Genomic DNA, 23,786 nt, shown 5'->3' on the forward strand with positions numbered 1-23,786 from the left:
ACACTCGTGTACCCTCAGAAAGGTCTCGCCTGCTCTCAGCAAGGCTGCCTTTTAGTCCTCTTTATTCTCCATAAATCATCTGAGTTCCTTGTGATGTAAACACAGGGCCTGAAAGGGATGATATGTTGACAAAATCTTGGCTTACTTTTACAGCTTCAGAGCAGATAAGGACAGTCAAGGGTTTTACATTAAACCTGTTATTTCCATTGTAACAACTCCTCTTATTTCTTTTTAATCTTTTGTTAAGGATGACAAGAAGGCTGCAGGTAATGGGAAGGAGGGGGAGCATATTTAAATAATTTCTATTTTAAAGCCCGCACTCACGCATTCACATTATCCTTTGCCAAAAACATTTCAAACAACAGAATCTCCCACAGAAGGGAATTTCCCTGTTTCAGGCAGCTCACAGCAATAAGCCTGAGTTAATTTTGGCTCCATGCTCACACACTCTGGGCTCTGGCCCCAGTCCAGCAGAGCACTTTGAGCTGTGTTAATGCCCTCCAGTTTCAGCAAGTCCCTCTGCCTTTCTTCAAAGATAAGCACGTGCTGAGGGTTGTGCTGGAGCAAGGTCAGAGGCAGCCCACGGACACTGAGCCCCCTGTATCTCTACAGCATCTCAAAGGCTTCAGAAGAAAGGCACTGCTGTGCCAATGAAGCCAAAGTTTACATATGGAGCTCTCTGTAAACTTTAACATGTAACCCTGCAGAATGTGATGTACCCGGACTTGCCTTTTTTTTTTTAAGAAATATGTAAAATATTATCTGCCTCAGAGTTGATACAAAAGTAACAGCTGTGTCTCTTCCAGATTAAGAAAAAAACCCATGCAAAAAAGCTCACACACATACACACACAGAGTGAAAAATACTTAATGTTGAAGGATTTATAATCTATTGCTGCGTCCTCCTGTGTCACACAGATGAAAATGGGCATCTAATCATCAGCATGATGCTAACAGCATTAAAAAGCATGTGAGAGCAAGAAAAAGGAAGTGAGGTGGGCCTCACTCAAGGCAAAAGGCCGTGATGTAAGGGTGGGTTCACATTTCTGAGCTGCTGGCAGAGGGACAGGGGAGGGAGCAGTTTTGACTGTGACTGAGGGCTGGGGAGGGAGGTGTGTGATGGGATAGTTAATCATGTCTGCAGGGTTTTGGCAAGGTCAGGAGTGGATTACATGTGTCAGGCTCTGGCTTCCTTTGCAGTTTGAGAGAGATTAGGAATTGTGCTGGCTCAGGCAGGGAGAAGGTGATGAGACTTTGCTATCTCCTGTACATGAATTTTCGATAATGAGGGGAGGAAGGACACTGGGGACTGAAGAAGAAAATGAAAAGTCTCTGCCCTTAGGCTAAGAAAAAGGAAAGCTGCATAATGAGAAGGGACATTTTATACAAAGGGTAAGGGGTATTCTGGCACCTTGTTCAGCAGGAATCAGAAAGTAACATAGCAGGTTGGTTTTGCTAAAAAAGAGAAGTTTGCGGTGTAGGCTAATTTCTTCCACACCTGCTAACAGACAGGATGGAAGTGGTGAAAGGAGCAGAGACACCAGCAGGGATGTACAAACACTGGGAAGCACACAGTTTAGAGAGAAGCCCAGGCCCTGGGCTAGCAATCAGGAAACAATGCATATGTGACTCTTGTATTATCTGGGTGCCCCGACAGAAGGAAATGATGAATCTGACTCCATGTTCTTGGAATGCTAATTTATTATTTTATGATCTATATTATATTATAGAATGCTATATTAAACTATGATAAACTATACTGAAGAATACAGAAATTATACAGACAGAAGGCTAAAAGATACTACTGAAAAACTCGTGACTCTTTCCAGAGCCTCAACTCAGATTGACAGTGATTGGTCATTAAATTAAAATATTAAATTCACATGAAACCAATGAAACAATCACCTACCACATTCCAAAGCAGCAAAACACAGGAGAAGCAAATGAGATAATATTGTTTTCTTTTTTCCCTGAGGCCTCTCAGCTTCTCAGGAGAGAAATCCTGGCAAAGGGATTTTTCTAGAAAACATGACAGTGACAGGTAACAGATGTCTCTATTTATTAAGTATGGTTGGAGATGGGTTGCCAATATTCCTTGTTTGTTTTCCCTACAGACCCTCATTCTGCTGGATCTTGAGTGTGGACAGCCTCCAAAAGCAGTAGCCACCACTTGTTAGCAGTGCCCATTTCGGGGTGCTGCTGAGGGGAGCACAGGAGTCTCAGTGCTTGCCTGCTCCCCTGTGAGAGGCCAAGGCTGGGCACAGGGGGCTGTGGATGGGGACCTCAGCCCAGGCCAGCCCCTGGGGAGCTGCTGGCAGGGCACAGGGCCATGTGGGGGCAGGTGACACCAGCCCTGCTCAGAGGGGAGCTGTGTGAGCCCTGTGGGTCACTGCCTTTCCACACACTCTGTCCTAAGCTGTGAAATGTCCCGGCTGTCAGTGCCCCAGGCGCTGGAGTGCTGCAGCAGCCCACCTCCCCCTTGGGCTGCACCACCATCTAGAGATGCTTGTTAGGCTTGGCCTTGACAAACAGCGCTTGGGCTCAGCTCTTCTGAGCTTATCTGAAACACTGACCACTCCCAGGAACTTGTGATGTCTAACGAGCTCCTGGAACAGCCTTGAAAACTTACTTTTCTTGCTGAATAGCAACCCAAGTGGAGCAGTATTTTTGTTCTCAAACTTTCAAAGAAACACACTGGCCTAAATTGCAGCCAGGACGGGAAAGTGCTGTGGTTAAAGTCCACTGTCTCATGGCCACATAAACAGTGGTGCAAAGTGAGAGCCTTTGGGCTCCCCTGGACTGCAGCAGGGTGAGACAGACACGTCCCATTCAGACCTCTTTCTGAAGGGACGTGTCAGCAAAAGAACTCTCAACGTTGCTGTTCCTGCAGGACCATCACCAAACCACAGCTACAGAGCCTGGGCTGACAGCCCCACTCCTGGGGGCTCAGCCCTGAGGAGATGCAAAGATATCCCACGTGAGGCCTTCGCTGAATTCCAGGGAATTTTCCCAGGTATTTACCTTGTACATGGTCTGTGTGAGGGTCAGGGTGCTGGAGCCACTGTACAGGGAAAGTTGCTCTGCTGGATTCTTGAGTGCTTTACAGTCATAAGTAAGTTAGGCCTATAAGTGAGTTCTTGATCTGCTATTGTGAATCCTATAAGAACCTTTTGTTAAATTGTTTAAATTAAACTCTCAATTAAGTGCTGTTAAGTCTAAATGCTATTAAAACCTTTAGGCCTAAATGGTTGGTGCAGGCCAGGGCTAAATTTGGCAAGGGGGTTCACTCTGAACATTGTGACTCAACAGGAGGGTCTCCCTCATTCTTTCTTATCCTCACCCTTTCCCATCCTTACCCTTTCCCCCAGATAGATAATTTTTTGTTGATTTTAATTTCAGATTTATTGATTTCAGGTTTTAGACCAGTTTTTCTCTGAGTGCTTTAACCATCTATTAAGCAGTAGGGTGAACCTTGCCAACAAGTTTGTCACATTTTCACCTTAATATTAAGCCAGCTTTTGCTGGTAACTTTGCCAGCAATTCTTTGAGCAACCTAAAACACTCATTTGTGACAAATTATTGTAGCCAGCAGGATAGGAAGTGAAATCACTGATTACTTACAAAAACATGGAAGAAGTCCAAGTCCTGAGTTCTCAGATGAATGGGCTCAGAATAATTGGCATGATTGGGAAGTTGTGGAGGAATGTCAAGGAGCAGCTAGGGGCCATATAAAGGCTGGAAAAAACAAAGGAATTATTTGTAAAATGTTAGGCACCTGCCTAGAAGCTGCCTGCTAGTATAGGAAAGATCAAATTAAAGAGGAGCAAGAGCTAAAAAATGAGATGGAAGGCAGGAAAACAACTGAACTATTACTGTCCTTGGAAATAGAACAGCTGCAGAGTCAGTTACAAAAAGAAAAGAAAGGAAAACAAAAGTTGAAGGAAAAAGTTGAGCTGATGCTTATGCAGGCTCCAAATCCTCCTGACATTGTGCAGATTAGACAACTAATTTCATCCCCTGAAGATTGGGATGGAAATTCATAGGGTGGTCCCTGTAGTAACAGACCAAGGGAAAATGATCTTTCATCACTTTCAAATTCCCCAGAGCATGAAGTCAGACCCATTATAAAAACAGAGGTAAGTACTGGACCTCAGGGTGGACAGAGAAATCACAACCAAACCCCAGCTCTGATCAGATTCAGACGGCAAATTTGCAAGAACACTACAGCCAGGTGAAACTGAAACTGAATATTTATGGTTTGTTATCTGGAGGAAATAGTCTTACTATGTGGTGAAGAAGCTAAGACAGGTTTTGGGGTCCTGCTGTCTTTTTAACAGACAATTATTCCCATTCAATCATATTGCTGGAATGGGCTGGTGGCATAGGTGTGAGGGAGAGAGGAGAGCCTCTGATCATGCCCTGTAAATCTTTGAGCAAGCTCTTCACTGCTGTTACCAGACCTGCCTCTGTCCAAGCCATGCATGAGCCTGGCCCTATTAACACTCCCATTACAGCACCTGCAAACTATGAAATGTGAAAGCCACTAATTAAAGCAGCCCATGCCATACTCAAACCCTACCTGGCTTCAAAATGAGATGAAATTAAAAGAGACATGGCCTTTAATGCAGAATTGGCTGGGAGTGTTGCTGCCATTTTAGAACACAGAGAAATCCCCACCTGGGCAACACTAATGAGTGATGTCATAAATTACAGTCAAGAGATAGGATGGAGTGATTTATCCAGTAATACTAAAAATAAAAGTAATAATTTCAGACAAATTGACTATTCCAAGGAACCAGGACCTGCAGGTCATCCATCCAGAAAACAGAGGTGCAGGAAAGAGCTCTATCATCACACATATTATCATTAGGCATTCCAAAGGTGCAATTCAGAGACAGCCTGTTGGTGTTATCCAGAGCCTAACAATGCATTCCTGGGATGAGATGGATGTGTATTGTATGGCAGGCCATATCAAATTCCACGTATTCTGGGAGAAATCCACATGAGAGGGAAAATTGACTTACAAAAGTATCTAATGGCTCTAAGTTCCACTTTGCTGAAGCTCCAGAGGTTCATTGTGTTGTCCATACCCATAGGATTGGACAATCCTGCTCATTCATCCCAGCTTGGAGACTGGCTCTGTGTTAAATGCTGGGACAGTGATCCCTGCAGGCTGAGTGGAGAGGACCATTCCACGTCCTGCTGACCACCTTCATCACAGTCAAAGCTGCTGGCAAAGCACCCTGGATTCACTGCTCCAGAGTTCAGAGGGCCTCTGCTCTTGGAGCAAATGGGAAAAGAGAGACTGATACAAAGGATGTGGTTTGAATTGTTTTCTCTGTTTTTACTATCTGCAAAGTTGGTAATCAGGATTCAGCTTTGGAACCCAGTTTGCATCCTGCTCTAGTCCAAGATGCATCCAATGCTCCTCATAAAAAGAGTTGTTGAGTTTGTACTCAAATGCCAAGAATTAATCAGGGTAACAACTTGTCACCGTCATATTTTCTGAAAAATCTCCTTGCCCAGGATTTCTCTCCTGGGAAGCTGAGAAGCCTCAGAGAAAAATGAAAACAATAATTATCTCATTTGCTTCTCCTGTGTTTTGCTGCTGTGGAATGTGTTTGGACATTGTTTACCAACAGGTGATTGTTTCATTGGTTGCACGTGAATTGTTTTCACTTATTGGCCAATTACAGGCCAGTTGTGTCGAGACTCTGGAGGAGAGAGTCACGAGTTTTTCATTATTATCTTTTAGCTTTCTGCCTATCCTTTCTCTATTCTTTTAGTATAGTTTAGTATAGCATTATATCATATCATATCATATCATATCATATCAGTCTTCTAAGAACATGAAGTCAGATTCCTTCATTTCCTCCCTTCACTGGGGGACTCTGAAAATACCACAACTGGCCATTAATTGGTGTTTTAATGAATGAGACAAACCTTAATGACAATTGGGAACAGGTCACTAAGGACTACCTACCTGTAACTCTAAGCACTTTAGTTCCTGACCAAAAAAATGATAAGGTTCAGTGTGTGGTGTTTAATGTCACAGGAAAGGCCATTGTCCCTCCATACTGTCATAACACTGAATCTAAAACAAGGCTAGTCCCAAAAGCCATAGCAGGACTGGCACAGACACCCTGGAGAATGGTTCGCCCAAGGTTCAGGATGGTATTGGATATGTAAAAATGAAGCATGAAAAGTTTTGCCCTTTGACAAAGGCCTGTGCCCTTGGGGCTGTAATTCCAACCATAGCCATGTTTGACCACCTCAAAGAACAAAGTGAGGGGATGAGGACTTATGTAAGGAGGATGAAAACATCCAATAATCCCCTTGTTGAGCTTTCCATGATTTTCCATAGTGCAATTATGGCTCCTTGTTGTGGTGCAGGGTTCATTTGGTTTCTTCCGTTTCCCCCTAAAGTTATAATGGTTCGGTCCTAGGGTTCCCCCCCCCCCCCACCTCCCCTGGCAACCCCTCCTTTTGAGAGTATCAGTTTTTTGTCTCCACCCCTGTTCCCCTGGTTACCCTCTGTCAATCCCTCCCTGAGTTCCTGTCCATCAGCCACTGTCCCCTTCCCTATTTCCAGAAAGTTCTCCCCTCCTCGGTGGGTGACTGGATCGGGAACAAGGGTCCCTCCCTGTCGCATTCCCTATTGGCGAGCCGGCATGTTTGTCACGAGTTTGTTCCGTCCCAAGTTCTCTCTCATTGGTTGAAATGTTCTATGTTCCGTCCCTTTATAATCGGCTGTACCCCTGCCTCGTGGTCCCGACTCGGCTGGCGTTCCCTGGAGACATTAAAGCACTCTGGACTTTGCCCTGATTCGGGTCCCTCTTTTCTACTTCGCCTTCCTGCTGATCACTGCTGCCTCCTGCTGAGGCGCTCCCCGGACGCCCCCGGCGCATCTGGGCAGTGCCCCCCCGGCTGTCAGTTGCTGTGCCACAGCTCGGCCGGTGCAGCCTCCTCCCCCGCCCGGGGGAGTAGAGAAAAAACCTCGGACAGCAACTCGGCAGCTCCTGTTCCTTCTTGAGAAGTAATGGAATTGGAGAAAGCAATTGTCAACATTTGGGCCTTTACTGAACATACTGAAAATCAAATTTCAGATGTACTCGAGGCCTCACAAGGACAAGCCCAGGGTTTGGCTTATGTGATTCTTTAAGACAGACTGGTTCTCAATTTTTACTGGTCTCATAAGTGAGCATGTGTAGAGTCATTCACTCCAGTTGTTTTTATATAGATGAGACAGGAAGAATTTTAAAAGATTTGGCTGAAATTTGGAAACAAACTCAAATTTTGGGTCAGGTAACTCTTAAAGAAGACTCATTGGGCTTTGAAAATAATAACCATACGCTTACTTCACTGTTACCAAACTGGACTTGGATAATGCAACTGTTCATACTGGTTGTATTCGTAATTAGTGTCTGCACAATTGCTTGGGGCATGTTTTGATGCTGTAGTTTCTGGCCATCTTTATGGGTTACTGCTAAACATAAGTGATAGAGACTAGGCAAGACAATTTTATTGTCAAGTCTCTAAAAAGGAGAAATTATACCTAAAGATTTTTAGCTTTTGAAGTATTTGTAGCTTTGCAGATTTTTAATATATAGCTGTGTAGTTTCTAGGACCTTCTCACACTCTAGAACCACAGTTACGCTTTCACACATTTTATGCCACGTTCTTTAAATTCTCTTTGGTCTTATTTTCAAGGAAAAGAATTTCTAACAAGAATTTCCTCTTTTGTTCCAGCATCTGGGCCAGAATAATAAGATACTTCAAAGACATAACAAGATATAGGGCTAAAAACCCTCTGAGGGGCTCCAAGGGGGCAGATGCAAGGATGGGTTACCAGACCAACCATTCTCCTATTGGACTTACTTGTTAGAGATGTTAATTAGTTAAACTTATAAAAATTGTGCAAACTTGATGCTGTGAAGCATATATAATGTGTGCACCTGAAAGCTTTCCCTAAAAGACTGCTCTTTATGTTATCAATTTTTATATTGTTTGGAAAGTTTTTCTTCTGCCTTTAGGAAACAACTTAACTAAAATTAGAGAGATAAAACCAGGAGTGGTATTGATTGGGAGAATGGTTACATGAGAAATTAGATCGCACTGGTAAGGAAGCTTTTTATTTTGTTGCACAGAGCAAAGGGGGGACCCTAAACAGGAAAACTTGTGAAATTATTCTTACAGAATGTCCTCAGTGTAGATTAAAATTGCAATTAGATCACCCTGCTCAAGCACCACCCCCACACATCAGTAAAGGAAAAACTTCTTGGGCCACATGGCAAATGGATTATGCTGGGCCACTGAAACCCTCTGAGGAACACTGACACATCCTTACAGGTGAAGAAGGAATCTCTGGCCTACTCATGGCAATTAAATGCCAAAAGACCAATGGTCAAAAACTCAGCATGGGGACTGTCAAATTGGTTATGGAGCCTTCCTACTCCCAATACCATCCTGAACAATAGTGGCTCACATTTCTCATGTGAGGAGGTACAAGAATGGGTCAAACAGGGAGGAATTCAGTGGGTATTCCACACCCTGTATTTACCCCAATCAAATGGAATCACAGAAAGGGATAATGGCCTATTGTAAAAGAGCCTTAAGCCACACCTGACCACTCCTCAAGGTTCATCCCTTTGCCCACTGAGAGGATGCAAAGATATCCAGCTAGAGGGGAATATTCACAGGTATTTTTCTTGTACATGGTCTGTGTGAGGGTCAGGGTGATGGAGCCACTGTACAGTGAAAGTTGCTCTGCTGGATTCTTGAGTGCTTTACAGTCATAAGTAAGTTAGGCCTATAAGTGAGTTATTGTTCTGCTGTTGTGAATCCTGTAAGAATCCTTTGTTAAATTGTTTAAATTAAACTCTCAATTAAGTGCTGTTAAGTCTAAATGCTATTAAAACCTTTAGGCCTAAATGGTTGGTGCAGGCCAGGGCTAAATTTGGCAAGGGGGTTCACTCTGAACATTGTGACTCAACAGGAGGGTCTTCTTTATTCTTTCCTATCCCCATCCTCCAAGTAGATAATTTTTTGTTGATTTTAGTTTCAAATACATTGATTTTAGGTTTAGTCCAGATTTTCTCTGAGTGCTTTAACCATCTATTAAGCAGTAGGGTGAACCTTGCCAATAAGTTTGTCACATTTTCACCTCAATATTAAGCCAGCTTTTGCTGGTACCTTTGCCAGCAATTCTTTGAGAAACCTAAAACACTCTTTCATGGCAGCTGTTCTTTGCATGTGCTTGTGCAGGAGTCACACCTTTCCCAAAGGAAAAGAGGAGCAGAGCACTCTGGCACCAGCTGCCTTGCACAAAAACACAGTGCTCATGGGAAGGGAGGTTTGGGATGCACCACCATGCCCATGTTGCCCAGACCAAGAAAATCAAAGCACTGGTAAGAATGAAGCATTAGAGGAAAAACTCCTGCCCTTCTCTCCCAAGAACAGCTGGCAGTGCCTGCCCAGTTGGGTGAGACAAGGCACCACATGCCTGGGCAGCTGCAGCACTTTGTACACTTTCCCTTCTATATAATTCACAGGCATTTGCCTTGGGAAGGTGACAGGAGGGATCAGAGGCATAGAAGCTTGGACAACAAAGAGAAATCACCTTGATTCAGTCCCTAGGCAGCCCATTTAGTTATTATTCCTGTCTTAAGCTCCCACCAACACTATAAGCCACAAGTCAAGGCGAGTTCAAAATTCAGCACATTTTAGAGGGTTTAGAAATAGATATGAACATTACTGTAGATTAAATGTTTTGACAAACATGTAAGCACCCTCATCATTTTCCAGGGTCACATGGAAAGACATGAACAATACCAGGTGCTGAATTTGTTTGCCAAGGAATGCTTTAGAGCTTTGCCAGCAACATTGTCCCCACCATTCATCTCCTAACTCATCTGTAATCTTCTTTACAAAAATGCCAGCAGTTTTCCCTTTAACTGACAAACATGTTGCCTCTGGGGGGCTGAGGGCACTAATGTACCCTAAAGGCCTCCAGCAGCTTCCCCTGTAGCCTCCTCCCACGGCCCTGCCTATGGTCCCAGGAAACATTTAAGCTCAGCCCAGGGCCACAAATCCTCGACTCTTTTGTGGGGGTGTTAGTCTGGCTGTGCTGGAGTTATGAGTGGTTCTGTTTTATGGCTCCTGGTTGTATGTTTAAGGCCCTAATCTATAGCGGGCTGGTGTGAGTACTGCTTTCCTGCAAGGGCTGATGGAGCCAACTGGGGGGAGCAGGGGGTTGGGGAATGTGGCAGTGGTTATTTCCCTCCCCCTTGATGCTGTCCTTGATGGATAATGAGATGATTGGCTCTCTCAATTAAGGGATGACTACTGTGTGAATATTAAGAGAAGCTTTAGTGATGTATGGTTATGTTTTTGTAGTTTAGATGGCCTCTGTTCTCCCCATGGTCCCTTTCCCCCTGCACTGCTGCCATCAGACAGCCTGGGCTGTCCAGGACAGGTACAAGGTGTGCACGTGTGCCCCTTGCATGGGGAGATGGGAATGGAAAAGCTTGGTGCTTAGGGGTGAGGCATGGCAACCCCTGACCTCCAATCAAGTTACAAGAAAGCAATCTCCACAGATAAATGGCAAAGAAGAGCTGACTGACAGACTCTGGGAGGGGCCAGGGCTGGCTGATGCAACCCCCAGGGGTATAAAGGACTGAGCTTCCATCTTGAAGATGAACTGGACATGTGGTACCAATGAGGGCAGCTTGCAGTCCTGTGAATTTTTCCTTATGTAGTCCTTTGTTGTATTTTTGTCAAGGTTTAATAAATCTTTTTAAATTTTCAAATTTAGCACTTGTTTCTCACAAAGCTATAAAGTGAGTGGTGTCTGCATAGAGGATGTAAAGTGCTCCTAGTTCCTTGTTGTAGAGGAAGATACATCCTTCAGTCACAAAAGCAGTCTGCTGAAATGGGGCTTTCACCTTTGTGCCTTTGGTCCTTCTTTTTGTCTGTCTCCTGCTGCAGCTGAAGTTTTACCCCGACTTTACTGGGATTGCAAGCGTGCTAAACCCAAGCAGGCTCTGCTGTCGTGCCCTGCCAGCATCCCGGTGTGTGAGGGGCATCCCGGGGCAGCATCCCGGTGTGTGAGCGGCATCCCGGGGCAGCACCTCGGTGTGTGAGGGCATCCCGGGGCAGCATCTCGGTGTGTGAGCGGCATCCCGGGGCAGCATCTCGGTGTGTGAGCGGCATCCCGGGGCAGCATCCCGGTGTGTGAGCGGCATCCCGGGGCAGCAGAGGGAGCCGGAGCCCCGCGCTGCAGCCCCGGCCGGGATCCTCCCCGGAGCCTCCGGCTGTCCCCGCTTCCTGCGGGCTGTGTGGCCCCACGTCAGTGAAGCGAGTGTGTGCCAGGAGCCTGTGCCAAGGCTGCCCTGCCCAGGCACACGGCTGAGCTTCACTAAGGGTGGCAAAAATGGCATTAAACTGAATGGTGAGGCAGGTGACAGTCTGAGCTGCCAGGCAAGGTCAGCTGCAAACAGACTGCAGAATTGTGTGTCAAACATGGGCAGTGATCATCAAATTACAAACTACACAGCAATAAATGCAGGCAAGAACGGCTTTCCCTCTGTTTAACTGTATGCACCAAGGAATTTGAGTGTCAACAATGCTGTTTTAAAGATTAATTTATTTGGTCCTGATATTACAGGTTCAGTCTTGTCCTTGTTGCACTGGAGTTTAGTACATCAGTCTAAACTAGAACCTCAAACATAATCTCTGCAAAATTGCTTGGTAAGGCCACTAATTTATAAGGCTAATCTCTGCCTTCAGTATATAAGGCAATAATCTGAGTAACCACAATTTACAAGCTCCTAGAGATGTGCAGGGCTTGCTCTCCAGCTGCAGTGTTAGAACTGATCACTGTTACCCAGAAAACCTAGGTGCTGTTTTATTTTGGGATGGTTACTGATAGTCTTCACCCTGTCAGTCTTTAAAACAGCAAAACTTTGTAAGGTGGATAAACAGAATTATTCTTTCCAGACCCACATGTGATGTTCCTTGGGTTTGCTAACCTGCTCTGCTTGTAGCAAAGTCTGTGTGGCTTTTGGTCTGGCAATAGCTGCAACGATACAGCCACTAACAGGTCTCATTGATTGCTGGTATCAAATATACTGGCAACTTGCTCATGTTTGTGATGGATTTTTTGTAATCAAACTCATCTCTTCATCAATCTGGTTAATCAATTTTATGGTCCCTAGGGCAGAGCTGCTTGTGGACAGGTATAACTGGTGATATTGAAGTAGCCTTGACATATGAATCAAAGGGAAGAAAAGACCCTGGGTATGAAGAAGCTTCTATTTATCCTACTGGAATCTTAACTTTGTAATGAAATATTTAATGCACTTTTATTTAAAGAAACATCTCTCTGAAATGAAAACAATAAACATCTGCTGTTGGCTTAATAGCTTAAGTGTGGCTGGAACATTCAATCAATCTGAAAAAATTGTAAGTATATTTCAGAATGGTGGAGGTTATTGCTATGATACATCTAACCTTAATGGCAATGGGAAATATATATCCTCTCTTGAGAGTTCTTGAATAAACCTGTCAGTTTGTGACCAGTTTATCACATTCTCTCCTGAGTTCAGTCATCTGTGGCTGTGCTGAATAGCTGAGTAAGGCTAAAGCACACAACTGACCAATTTATCCAAAAAGGTGCCGTGGATGAGCTTAGGCCAGATATGGGTGCAGGCAGGGTGTCCTGGATGCCCTGCTGCTAGAATGCAGTTGCTGCTGCTCCCTCTCATTCTCCCTGCAGCAGAATTGCTTGGAAGGCAGTGCTCCTCACTGCCACATACCTTCTGTGGTGCTGACAGGCACTGCCAGCTGTGTCTCCTGAGCAAACGACATGCAAGAAACCAAGTGGCCTTGTTGGCTCGAATACTCCATTTTGCCTATAGCAAAAATAGTTTGAAATGTTACCAAATCCTAACCCACTCTGGTGGCAGGCTGGGTGTGATGTTCCTGTCATTCACGTGAACATTTGCAGATGGATGGTAGAAAAAGACTGTTGGTGTCAGTGGTGATAGGAGGGGAGAAATCAGCCTGCAGCTGTTCTTTGCTGGCTCAGGAACTTCTGCTTGACTGGTGAGCAGGAGCACCAGACTGCTGTGCTGTCCAGCAATGCAGCATGCACCCTGGAGAAAGCCAAACCTGGTGCTTGGAGCTGGCAGTGCTGCCCTGGGAGGGCAAAGGAGCAATGGGGGAGAGCTGAGGATGCTCCTGGGGAGTGGCACTGGCACACCTGGCAGGATCAGCTCCTTGGGAGCCAAGCTGCACTGGTCCTGATGCAGCAGGATTGCTCCCCTCCTTTGTTTTCAGTACCTGCTGCTGCATGCAGCACTGCCTGCTGCCTGGGCACCCCTGGCAGCTCATTTTGTGTACAAATATAACCTTTCTTCAGATAGAGGTTAAAATGGTAAGTTAAATAAATGTCTGATGCACTTACTTGTTGGCTCTTAAGTGTGATTGATTTAAGTGTAGAGCTCCTCCTTAACTTGGGTTTGTAACTCTGACCTTCCCAATTAGCTCTAGTACCTCTGCAAGTGGTTCATTTTCACTGGGCTATCTCTAATTGCACTGCAGTTATTCTGTTAATGGTTTTGTAACTGTCCAAATCCATCTGCTGTGTCTCCCTTCAGTTGTTTCCAGGGGCTATGAGTATCAGGATGATCAAACCACTTGCTGGCAGGAAAGCAGTCTGTTCACAAGAACTGGAAATCTGTCATATTTCAGTAACTGACTGTGAGATCAAGCACAGGCTCAGCCTGGGAGCTCACCTGGCCCAGCAGCAGAGGGTATCAGAGGAGTGAGACACAGAGCAAAAGTGCAGAGCAGCTCTGCTCCCAGGCCAGGCTCAGGCACTGCAGCCAGGACACTGTGTGGTTGATAATACATTGTCACAAGACATTCCACAACTTAACTGTATCAAACCCCACTACTTTTGTTTTGAATAAGCTGTTGCCAGACTAATTTGGTATCTCTTGGTAGAAACCAAGGTCTTGTTATCCTTTTGCTGGCCTGAAGGGTCTCAGTCTGCTTTAGCTGGTCCTTGTCTGCTAATTCCCCTCACACTCTTCTTTGTATCCTGTCTTGTTCAATCATGACCTTGAGTTATGTGAGACCAAAAATGCAGGCAATATTGAAAATGGCACAATGACAAAGTGATGTCTTATGGGTTTTGTTTCCTGTCTTCTTATTTGTCTTTTTGTCTATGACTGAGCATTAAAGAACATTATATCACACCTCTCTTTGGTAGACCCAAATCCAGTTTGAGTGGGAACGGTCAGAAACCACATGCCTTGAAAGTGGGAGAAATTTACACAGGTACCTCATTTTACATTTACTGGTCACTTTGTTACTTGGCTTCTTGGTATTGTGAGGTCCTTACACCTGTCTGAGCAAAGCATATTCTAGTCACAGGAATCTCCTCTTGACCTGTATTATTTGGACAAGTTGCTGGAGGAAATAATCAAACATTTGTTGTTTGTTGTTTTAGGGGTGGTCAATATATCACTGTCATTAGTTGTTTCTGATGTTCAGAAATGCTGTAGCCCTTTGGAGAACATTTTGTCTGCTCGGCTCAAGGGCAGAGCATTTCAGATGCATCTATTAGTCCTATTTAGTTTTTAAATAAGTTCCTATGGAGCTCTGCATGCACTTGCTTTTGTCTATTGATTAAATAAGAAAGATTCTGGCTTTTTAAACAGGGTTTTTTCAGTGCCTGGAGCATTATAGATTTTTGTGTGTGTGATAGCAGTCTAACATAGCTATTGAAAAAACAAAGACATCCATAAACTTGCTTTTATGTATTGCTTTATCTTTGTTTCAAGTAAATCGACAAGGAGAGCTGAATTGCTCCACAGGGGCTGGCTCTGGGTGAAACAGCCCTGTGAGTAAGAAGCCCATCTGAAGGCAGGCTGGCAGCTCCAGGACTGCTCCCCACTGAGTCACGCAAACACCTGCGCTGCCCAAATTGCATTCCCCTATTCCCAAGGGAATGTCCTCTGTGCTCCGATTGATTTCTGTCTCTGACACGGCTCTGTGTGGGATTTTCTGGCTTTGAGAGCCATCTACAGAAAGTACATATTGATTGGATCCTCCTGGGATGGGGGGGTAGGAAAAAACAACAGCCCTTTCTATCGGGTAGCAAAGCTTTTCTGAGTAAATGGCCTTAGCTAAAAATGTTTATGCAAACTTTAGAGTACAGAACCTGAAGAACTTCTTGTCAGCAGGAATAACAGCTTTTTGAGCTAATGGGCTGTTTTGAAAAAGGAGAACAGTAAATTTCTTTCCAAAATAAGTAGAAATTAAGACACTGATCTCATTAAGCAGCTGCCCTGTTAAGTGCTGTAGTGTCTGCTGAAATGTGGCTGCTGCTGAGCAAGGTTTGCATTTGTGGGCACCATGGCATCTCCAATTACTGCTCAGCAGTGAAGAAGCCTGCAGGGCAGCAACTATTAGCAGAGGGCTCTGCTAACTGATCCATGCCAGCACTTGTGCTGGACACTCAGTGCTGTTACTTTAATTGCCCTCTGTGTTGAGTCTGAAAAAAGGAAAGTGCTCCTAGAGAAAGAAAAGGAAAAAAAGAAAGAGGGGAGGGATGAAATGAATGTGTTTGCAGGCTGTTACAAACCCTGCAAGTTGGAGCACCGTGTGTTCTGGGAGCAGCCAGAGAGCACACTGTGAACTGTTTGGCACACTGAACCCAGCAGACACAGTCCTTCCAGCAGCTGATGAGAACTCATCAGTTTTTCTCTAGTCCAGTGCTGTGTTTAAAACAGATCCAGTTGGGACAAGCAGTCATGTACAGCAACAGAAGTGTTGATAGAAGAGGCTGTAGCCCGTGATGAAAGTTGTTTTCAATGCTAAGTCTTACCCTCTTTTTATAATTTCCTAGGTCTGCTTTAGCATGGAAACCTTGAGAATTTATTCACATCTCCAATACTTGCACTAGCAAGGGGGAAATTTTGATTTGAATTAAGTTGCAAGTGTGTAATTGTTAGAAGACTGTCACACAATGTCAGATCAGTAATCCTCCTGGCTCTGGAAGTAACCCCAAGCTTCAAAAGACAGAATATGAAGGTGTAGAGGAGGTAGGTGTGAAGGTGTGTGTCAGCCCAATAGCTATGGGAATCTTCCCAAGATCATCAAGTGTTCCAGCAGATCATGTTGTGATCAGATAGACCCTGAATCTTATAATCTCTGGGACTTTGTCATCCTCCTACAATGCTGTTAATATCTCAAGAGGAGAGCAGCAGGATGTGGCTCCATTATTCTCCTTTGTCATCATCCAAAACATGTTATCTCACCTCTCACTTGGAACTACACCTGGTTTATCACCAGCCAAAACAAAGAGCTACGGATGGATGTGCACAAAAGCAGCTTTATGGCAATTATTCCATTACAGCTGATGACTGTTTTGTGTGTGTATCAGCACACCTCAGCGCTTCTGGGTTTTATTGGAACAGGATATGCAGAGTAGGCAGTGAAAGGGAAATCTTGGTTCTGCAGGCAGTGCTGCTGGGTGCACCCAGGTACATGGATGCAGCACAGGACTCCAATCCCACCCACAGCTTCTGCAACCCAGGTGAGTTGCATGAGGTGCTGCAAGAACATGACTTATGTAGGGAGCCCTCCTGCAGGCCTAGGAAATACATATTAAGCAGGAGGACTAAACCCTTTCAAAGATGGAATTGGTTCTGCTTTCATAATATTTTTCTTTTCACCCTCCACAAGACTTGGCACAGCCTGATGTGCTACAAAGCACCCTTTTTTCTCCTTACTCAGAACATCTTGAATTAATTCTTGGCAAAGCTGTCTAACTCTGTGTGTAGATAGGAACAAACTCCAGCCAAGCTGGGTCCTCCTGCAAGGCCACTCACCTGGTTCTCTGCTCCAGGACTTTGTGAGTGCACAGATTTCCCCTGTGTCCTGTGGCAGATGGGTGGATGTGGTACAGCAAAGGCACCGATGTCAGGAGCCACACACGCAGCTGGGAAATGCAGGTGTTTAGAAATGACACAGAGAAATGCTTTTGTAGACCATAAAGGCAACTGAAAATGCCCAGCAAGAGAGTGCTCAGATCAGCATGTGCACAGTCAGATTTCACAGCATGAAGGTGCACAGTGAGCTCTGCACTGCCATCTCAGTAGCTCCTCTCAAGAGAGGCAATATCTGGAAATAGCCGGAGGTTTGGGAAGGTGACCTGAACTTCCACATCTTCCAGAAGCATGGAGATTCCCTAGCTGCCTGTGAGTCACAGAACACTTTCTGCTGCACCTTAGTCCCTGACCACCCCTGCTGCCATCAGGGGTTGTGTGCTAGATGAATATCAATCAAGATGTATGTGCCAATTTAATATTCTCCAAACTGTGTCTCCCCTTCAGGCTTCTCAAAGTGCTGGATCCATGCAGCAACCTGCACAGGCTGGAGCCCGAAGCACCTGCTTGGAGTGGGAGAGGAATCCTTCCAGGAAATGGGTGTAATGTGAAAATGCATTTCCATGCACCCTATCGACCCTCTGAAGGCACCAGCACCATCAGCATGGCTGTGGTGCTCGGGGCCCTCCTTCTTTACTTACTGTAACCCAATTGATTTTAGTGGGCACTCGCTGCCTGGTACATTTTAAAGTCTAGATTTTAAGGATCATAAGTAAGAACATAAAGCACTGTCAAATATTTCTGGGGTTTATGACTGAGCTGGAGAGGAAACTTAATATCCTTTTAGCAATTTAGCTCAGCTAACATTTTAAAAAATCTATTTGTCTGAAGGGGTAGAAAGAAAATCAGGAGGGCAGAAAATGTAATAATCACTGAATTTGCTTCTGGATTTTTTCCCTCTATTATCCAAAACCGAGTGTTATTGCCAAAGTTTCTGACTTCCTCTCAGAAACTGTACACTGTCTCTTCCATGGCCAGTGCTGAAATATAATGCAAATGTGAGCAGTTAACATACCTGAAGAAAACAAAATCAGATTGCTGTAGTAACTCAGTGACGTTTCCCCCCCACCCTACGTTACAAAGCACTGCTATTTTACAGCAACAGAAATCCTTTTGGAGTTTTGTAGCTGACTCAGAGCTGCAAGAAGAAGAGAAAAGAAGAGAAACAGAGAGGTAATTTCCAAAGTGAAATTAAATTAACCACAAAATCAAACATTTCCAAATGATTGGAATTTTATTTCATGTTGGTTCAGAGGCACCTTTTGGATTTATGCCATCTAAAACAAAAATATCAATACACATTTCAGGACTGATGATCTTTTAATGCTCTGTGTTGCACTTCAGAAGCCATAAGAAATATGATTGGATTTTGTAATGCCTAAATTAATAACTAGGATCTATTTTGGAATCTATTCTTCTATTAAAACAAGAAATAATAGAGTTTGCATAATTATTAATCTCTTGTAATAATCCTCAATTGTACAAATTATTTTTCAGAAACACGAGCAGTTTCTTGCAGACAAGATGACATTTACTGGCTTCTTTTTCTTCTGTATGCTGCTGAACATGCTAACAGGTAAGATTACTACCGAATTTATTCTTGTTTATTTTTTCAAGTCCCCAGAAATATTTTGTTACAAATACAGTATCTTCTATTTAGTATTGCTGACATTTTAATCCCAGCTGTTCAGGCTGTGAGTTCTGACTAACAGCCAGACTAAGCTGGTTTATAGCAGTGACTGATTGCAAACAGGGAATTCCTTGCTCTGCTCTTCAAGAAACAAAAATCTTCTGGCTACACAGAGGATCCTATGTGGGCATTAGAGAACTTGTGAGCTTCTAGTTCTACCAGTTCTACATGGAATATATTTGGTTAACAGAAAGTCTTTCTGTGCAGGAGCTGGTACTGATGTGTTTCCTCTTTACTTACAGATGCCCGATCCATCCAGGATGGAGATGGTAATTCCTGATGTGTTTTTATTTCCTTTGTGTCACTGATAATTAGGAGAGTAATTTGTAACTGCCAGATTTGATGCCCAGCAATGACTTTGGCAGGAATGCTTATTAACCTCAGTGGGCTATGGAAAAGTTTTCAATTAGTTCTGGTGAAAAAAGAATAGTGAACTTTAAAAATTCCTTTAAAATTTATTAAAAGGTGGTGACATATTAATGTATAATAACAGAGCTAATATCCAGTATTAAAATGAAAAGGGATTACAGTCAAGTCACTAATTATGTTGTACAAAATCCTAACTGGAATGCACCAGACTTAGAAATGTATAGGACATCTGAGAATTTTGTCTGTCCTGAACCATAATGCTGTATGTGCATCTGCTTTTTGGCAAGAGATACCAGTTTTCATGACAAAAAGCTCAAAATTTCAAATTGCCACAAATCCAATTAGAGAAATGTTGGAATAAATCCCTTAGCACAGCCACCCTGTGGTTCATGTCACTTTGTGTGATTAGTCCATTGGATTAGTGTTTGCCTTTGATTAAAAAAGCCCTCAACACCCTAATGATGTTGACACTGGCTTACTGATGATTCTATCATTTAACCTCTTTTTGGCTTTTCAGACAGAATTCTGTCTAAAAACCAAGTTGCAGAGCAGTATCTGCAATAACCAAGTACTGCCATTGCTGTACATCTCAGTTAACCAGAGGACAGCCAGCAGCATCTCCAGTGCACAAATATGCAGACAACAGATATGAACAGAACAAATGCACAATAATGATTACTTATAATTCAAACCTTTTTTTCCCTATGCTCCATTCTATTTCTTTAGAAATAAATCTTTTTAAATATATCATCTCTAAAATATTTTTAATATATCATCTGTGTTTGTGTAGAGCAAATATTTTTGTGGCAACTTTTGCAACAGCCAGGAGAGCCTGCATCAGTCCAGAATTAGAACCCTGTTCAGGCAGTGTCCTGTTGCTCTCATTACCAGCAATTATTGTTCTCTTTCACACTGGGCCAAGCAGCAGCCTGCAAAGTGAATCTGAGGTCAGCTGGTATAAACAGTGAGTTCTTCTCTGCAGACAGCATTTGTTGGTTCATTTGGTTTGTTATGTGCCATCTGTGCCTACACGCTGCAAACTTTACTCCATAAAATTAAAGTCTGACAACAGGATTGTTGAAGGCTCTTAATTCCTACTAAAGACTCTGGCCCCAAGCTGAGTGAAAAGACTTTCATTCATCTAAATGGGCTTCAAATCAAAATAAAATACTGTGTTTAGCTTCACTGCACAGAAAGACATTTGTGACTGTGCTCTCAGCTGCTGTTTACATTTTATATCTGCTTCTCTGCTTGCCCATATTTGGGCCCAAGGGTGGTCAGTTCTTGCATTTTCAGAACCGATTTTGTTTTGCTGCTGGATTGTTAATCTTGTTTCAATGACTCTGTCACATTCTGGTCCTGCTAGAGCAGGCCCTAGTGCAGCAGCTGTCCCCCAAAGGCTTTTCTCTCCATCCCCAGAGCTCGTTTCCCTCTCCCTGAGGAGAGGCACAGCTCTGCAGCTCCAGGCAGCATCAGGGCAGTATGGCCCCAGTCCCAGGGAGTTCTGGGGGCAGTGTACCCAGCTGCAGGGCCATGCCACAGTGCCTTATTCCTTGTATCTTTCTATGGGGCAAAGCAAATTATGTGGAATGAGGACAAATGGCTTTCGATTGCAATCACTCCTTGCTTTGAAATAACCTGCAGCTTTCTAGAAATGAAACCACCCTGATGAATCCTTGAACTGGTGTAAATGTGGACGTGTCCCTTCTTTCCTGCCCCCCATCTTGTCCCACTCTGTCACTCCTGGTGCACCTGGAGCAGGGAATACCGGCTCCATTTTCTGCTGAGTGGGTCAGGAGAAGGGTCAATGGCTCTCCTTGCCTCTCTCCTGCCAGAGGAGCACACCAGCCTCCAAAAGGAACTCACAACCCCAAACCATGGTGGCTCCAAGCCCACCCTCTCAACAAAAGCGCTTCGTATTATGGTAATCTGCAATATTTTATTTTGGTTGGGTTTTTTTAGATCTCTACCAGGATGCTGCAGCCTTGCCCTACTGGCCCTTCTCATCCAATGATTTCTGGTCCTATGTGGAATATTTCCGGACCTTGGGAGCCTACAACAGGATCAATGACATGGCCAGAGCCTTCTTTGCCCAGTTCCCTTTTGGGAGCCACCTTGGCTACCACGTGCGTGACCACGAGCACTGAGAGCCTTGCTCAGCTGTGCCAGAGCTGCTGCCCAGGTGTTTGGGGGAGCACCTGCCTGCCACTGAACACACCTGGGCCCTCACCTGCTCTGTGACACCACGGTCATGTGCAGCGTTTTATGGCTTCAGTGAGTCTCTTTTTTACCATTTCTTGTAAAGGTGTTTGAGTGACCTGACTGCCAGCAAACCCACCTGCGCTGTGCCTCAGCCACTAAGTGACACTGCAGCCACATGCAGCATTTCAGGCTTTAAATTAATCCCTTTTTTACAATTTATGCTTCTATGTGACACAATAAACTTGTTAATTGCTGCATGGCTTTGGGAGCTTTTTTTTCACAGGTGATGCTCTCAGGTTAGTCTCGGGAGACTGCTGTCTGTGCAGAGGAGTTTTGTGTGTACAGGAGTTATTCAACCGGTGCACCCAGTCTGGGAGCTGGAGGGGCCACCAGTATCAGTCACACCCACTTTGTTTGCAAGCTGATGCCTCACTGAGGCCTGGAGGGGCGCAGGGCCTGCCATTGCCACGGCGATGGGGCGGGGGGGGAGCAAGATGGCGGCCTCCATTGCTGGTCTCCATGGCGACGGGGGCGGGGTGAACAAGATGGCGGCCTCCATTGCTGGTCTCCATGGCGACGGGGGCGGGGTGAACAAGATGGCGGCCTCCATTGCTGGTCTCCATGGCGACGGCGCGGCCCCCGCGCGGGGGCGGCCATTGGGCAGGGCGGCGCGGCGGAAGTGACGGCGGCGCGGAGGGGCCGCCATGAAGCCGGCGGTGGACGAGATGTTCCCTGAGGGCGCGGGGCCGTACGTGGACCTGGACGAGGTGAGGCGGGCGCTCCGCTGCCGCGGCCGCGCTGCCGCGGTGCGGGGGCGCTCAGCGGCTGCTTTCGCAGGCAGGGGGGAGCACGGGGCTGCTGATGGACCTGGCCGCCAACGAGAAAGCGGTGCACGCCGACTTCTTCAACGGTAAGGCCCGCCGCGCCCCGGGCAGAGCCTCGCGGGCCTCGCCCCGCTTCTCTCCCCGCGGCCGCTGGGCTGGCGGCTCTGGGTGGAGCCGTGCGAGCGGTAGAACGCGGGGTTTTCCTCTCCGGGCTGTCTTAGCGCGTTAATCGCTACAAGGAAAAGTACCTGCTCGTGTGAGAGGTGGCTTGTGTGAAACAGAGCAAATGCGTGTGAAAGTGTGGCCTTCTCTGCACCATCTCACGGCCCCGCGCAGGGAGGCGTTTTGTCCACATCCCCAAGCCAGTTTGAAGCCGTTCCCCTCGTGCTGCCCCTCCAGGACCCTGGGAACAGTCTGTCAGCCTTCCCGGTAGGTGCTAAAGGCACCCTGAAGCGTGTCCTTGCCAGGCTGAACAGTGCCCGTTCTCTCAGCCTGGGTGTGAGTATTTACAGCTGCCTTGAGAGAGAGCAGCCACGGAGGGACGGAATACACAACACTGTGCTGCACCTGGTGGCTAAAGGGGTTTTTGTGCTTCTCAAGAAATGCATTTAGACATTGCAGCAGTGAGTTTTATATGTTATTGAACCTGGCAGTGGTGGTGTTAGTGCCACAAACTGGTGTTAATTCCAAAACAAAGTACATTTCTCGTTTTACCCAAGACTTAGAGCACAGGAGTGAGTGGAAGGCAGTTCTGCTCTCAGCTCTCTGTTGGAGCCAGCGTGTTCAGGAGCAGCTATTTCCATCTGTCTGCACCCTCACACTGTGGCATTGTGTTCCACTGGTAGTTCAGGGCTCTTCTAAATGAAGATTCATCCTCAGTTCATTGCAGGTTCTTGTAAATTGCCTTCTGTAAGACTGTGTTCACTTAGGTGCTTAGCTTATGTTCAGCATGCAAAGAAGAGGCAAGGCTGAGTAGTTAGGAGTAATTCCAAGTGAGATTGGAGCCATTTCACTACTGGGAGATGTGGTCTGAGACAGAAATGTTATTGGCACCTTTAAAGCAATTAAGTGGTTTTGAGGAAGGGCTTTTTAACACAAAACAATTAAATGTTTTTGAGGACGGGGTTTTTAACACAACTCCCAATTCGTTAATCTGCAAGATCATCACCCTGATGCTGCATTTCTCATAACTGATGGTGCAGTAACTCATTCTCTGAATTCACCTTTATTTCTGTCCTTGATCCAAGGAGCAAAGTACTGTCTTGCATGTGCATTTGTAACACTGAAACTTCTGAGGTTAATTTTTGTCTTGTTTTCCTGACTAGATTTTGAAGATCTCTTTGATGACGATGACATCCAGTGAGCTGATGTGTCCAGCAGAGCTGAGATGTGGAGTTTTCTCTAGGATCACCTGTGCAGTCCATTATTTATTAAAATAAAATGGGAAAATCACAGAGTGGGGAAGAAAACCTGGATAAGCTGCTTGGGGAATATGAAAACCAGACAATTAAAGATAACTAAGGAGGGAAGTGTGCACTGTTATTTCTAGGAAGCTGTGTGTAGATTTCCCTGGAAATGTCATTTGCTGATGTGCTTACTGAATAAAATACTGAAGAAACACACATCTCTCTGGCTTATAAAAGTAGAAGTTGCTGTCCTCTGAGCTCCCTGAGAGTGATTATTTTGGTATTAAATAATTCACTTTGGATATTACATAAGAGATACGCAGCAGGGCTCATGCTGC

The 23,786-nt window shown here is 45.1% G+C and overlaps 2 protein-coding genes across 5 annotated transcripts; both read left to right on the forward strand.

The window, feature by feature from the left end:
- Positions 1 to 2,423: 2,423 nt before the first annotated feature.
- OTOS (otospiralin) lies at positions 2,424 to 21,657 on the forward strand. Of its 4 annotated transcripts, XM_064435859.1 has the most exons (6): positions 2,424 to 3,012; positions 15,916 to 17,499; positions 18,057 to 18,130; positions 18,455 to 18,533; positions 18,890 to 18,916; positions 20,979 to 21,657. In XM_064435859.1, exons 4-6 carry the CDS (start codon positions 18,482 to 18,484, stop codon positions 21,161 to 21,163), a joined length of 264 nt encoding a protein of 87 aa, XP_064291929.1. In that variant the 5' UTR covers positions 2,424 to 3,012; positions 15,916 to 17,499; positions 18,057 to 18,130; positions 18,455 to 18,481; the 3' UTR covers positions 21,164 to 21,657. The 4 variants fall into 4 exon arrangements, 3 of the variants coding, with proteins under 3 accessions (XP_064291929.1, XP_064291928.1, XP_064291930.1); XM_064435858.1 differs by having other exon boundaries at positions 15,916 to 18,130; XM_064435860.1 differs by having other exon boundaries at positions 15,916 to 18,533.
- A 207-nt stretch (positions 21,658 to 21,864) lies between these two features.
- On the forward strand, positions 21,865 to 23,664 carry COPS9 (COP9 signalosome subunit 9). Its single transcript, XM_064435861.1, has 3 exons — positions 21,865 to 21,985; positions 22,056 to 22,128; positions 23,368 to 23,664. The coding sequence occupies exons 1-3, from the start codon at positions 21,923 to 21,925 to the stop codon at positions 23,403 to 23,405; spliced, it is 174 nt and encodes a 57-aa protein (XP_064291931.1). The 5' UTR covers positions 21,865 to 21,922; the 3' UTR covers positions 23,406 to 23,664.
- Positions 23,665 to 23,786: the final 122 nt, after the last annotated feature.

The sequence above is a fragment of the Passer domesticus genome, chromosome 11, assembly GCF_036417665.1.
Source record: "Passer domesticus isolate bPasDom1 chromosome 11, bPasDom1.hap1, whole genome shotgun sequence".
NCBI classification, from domain to species: Eukaryota; Metazoa; Chordata; class Aves; order Passeriformes; family Passeridae; genus Passer; species Passer domesticus.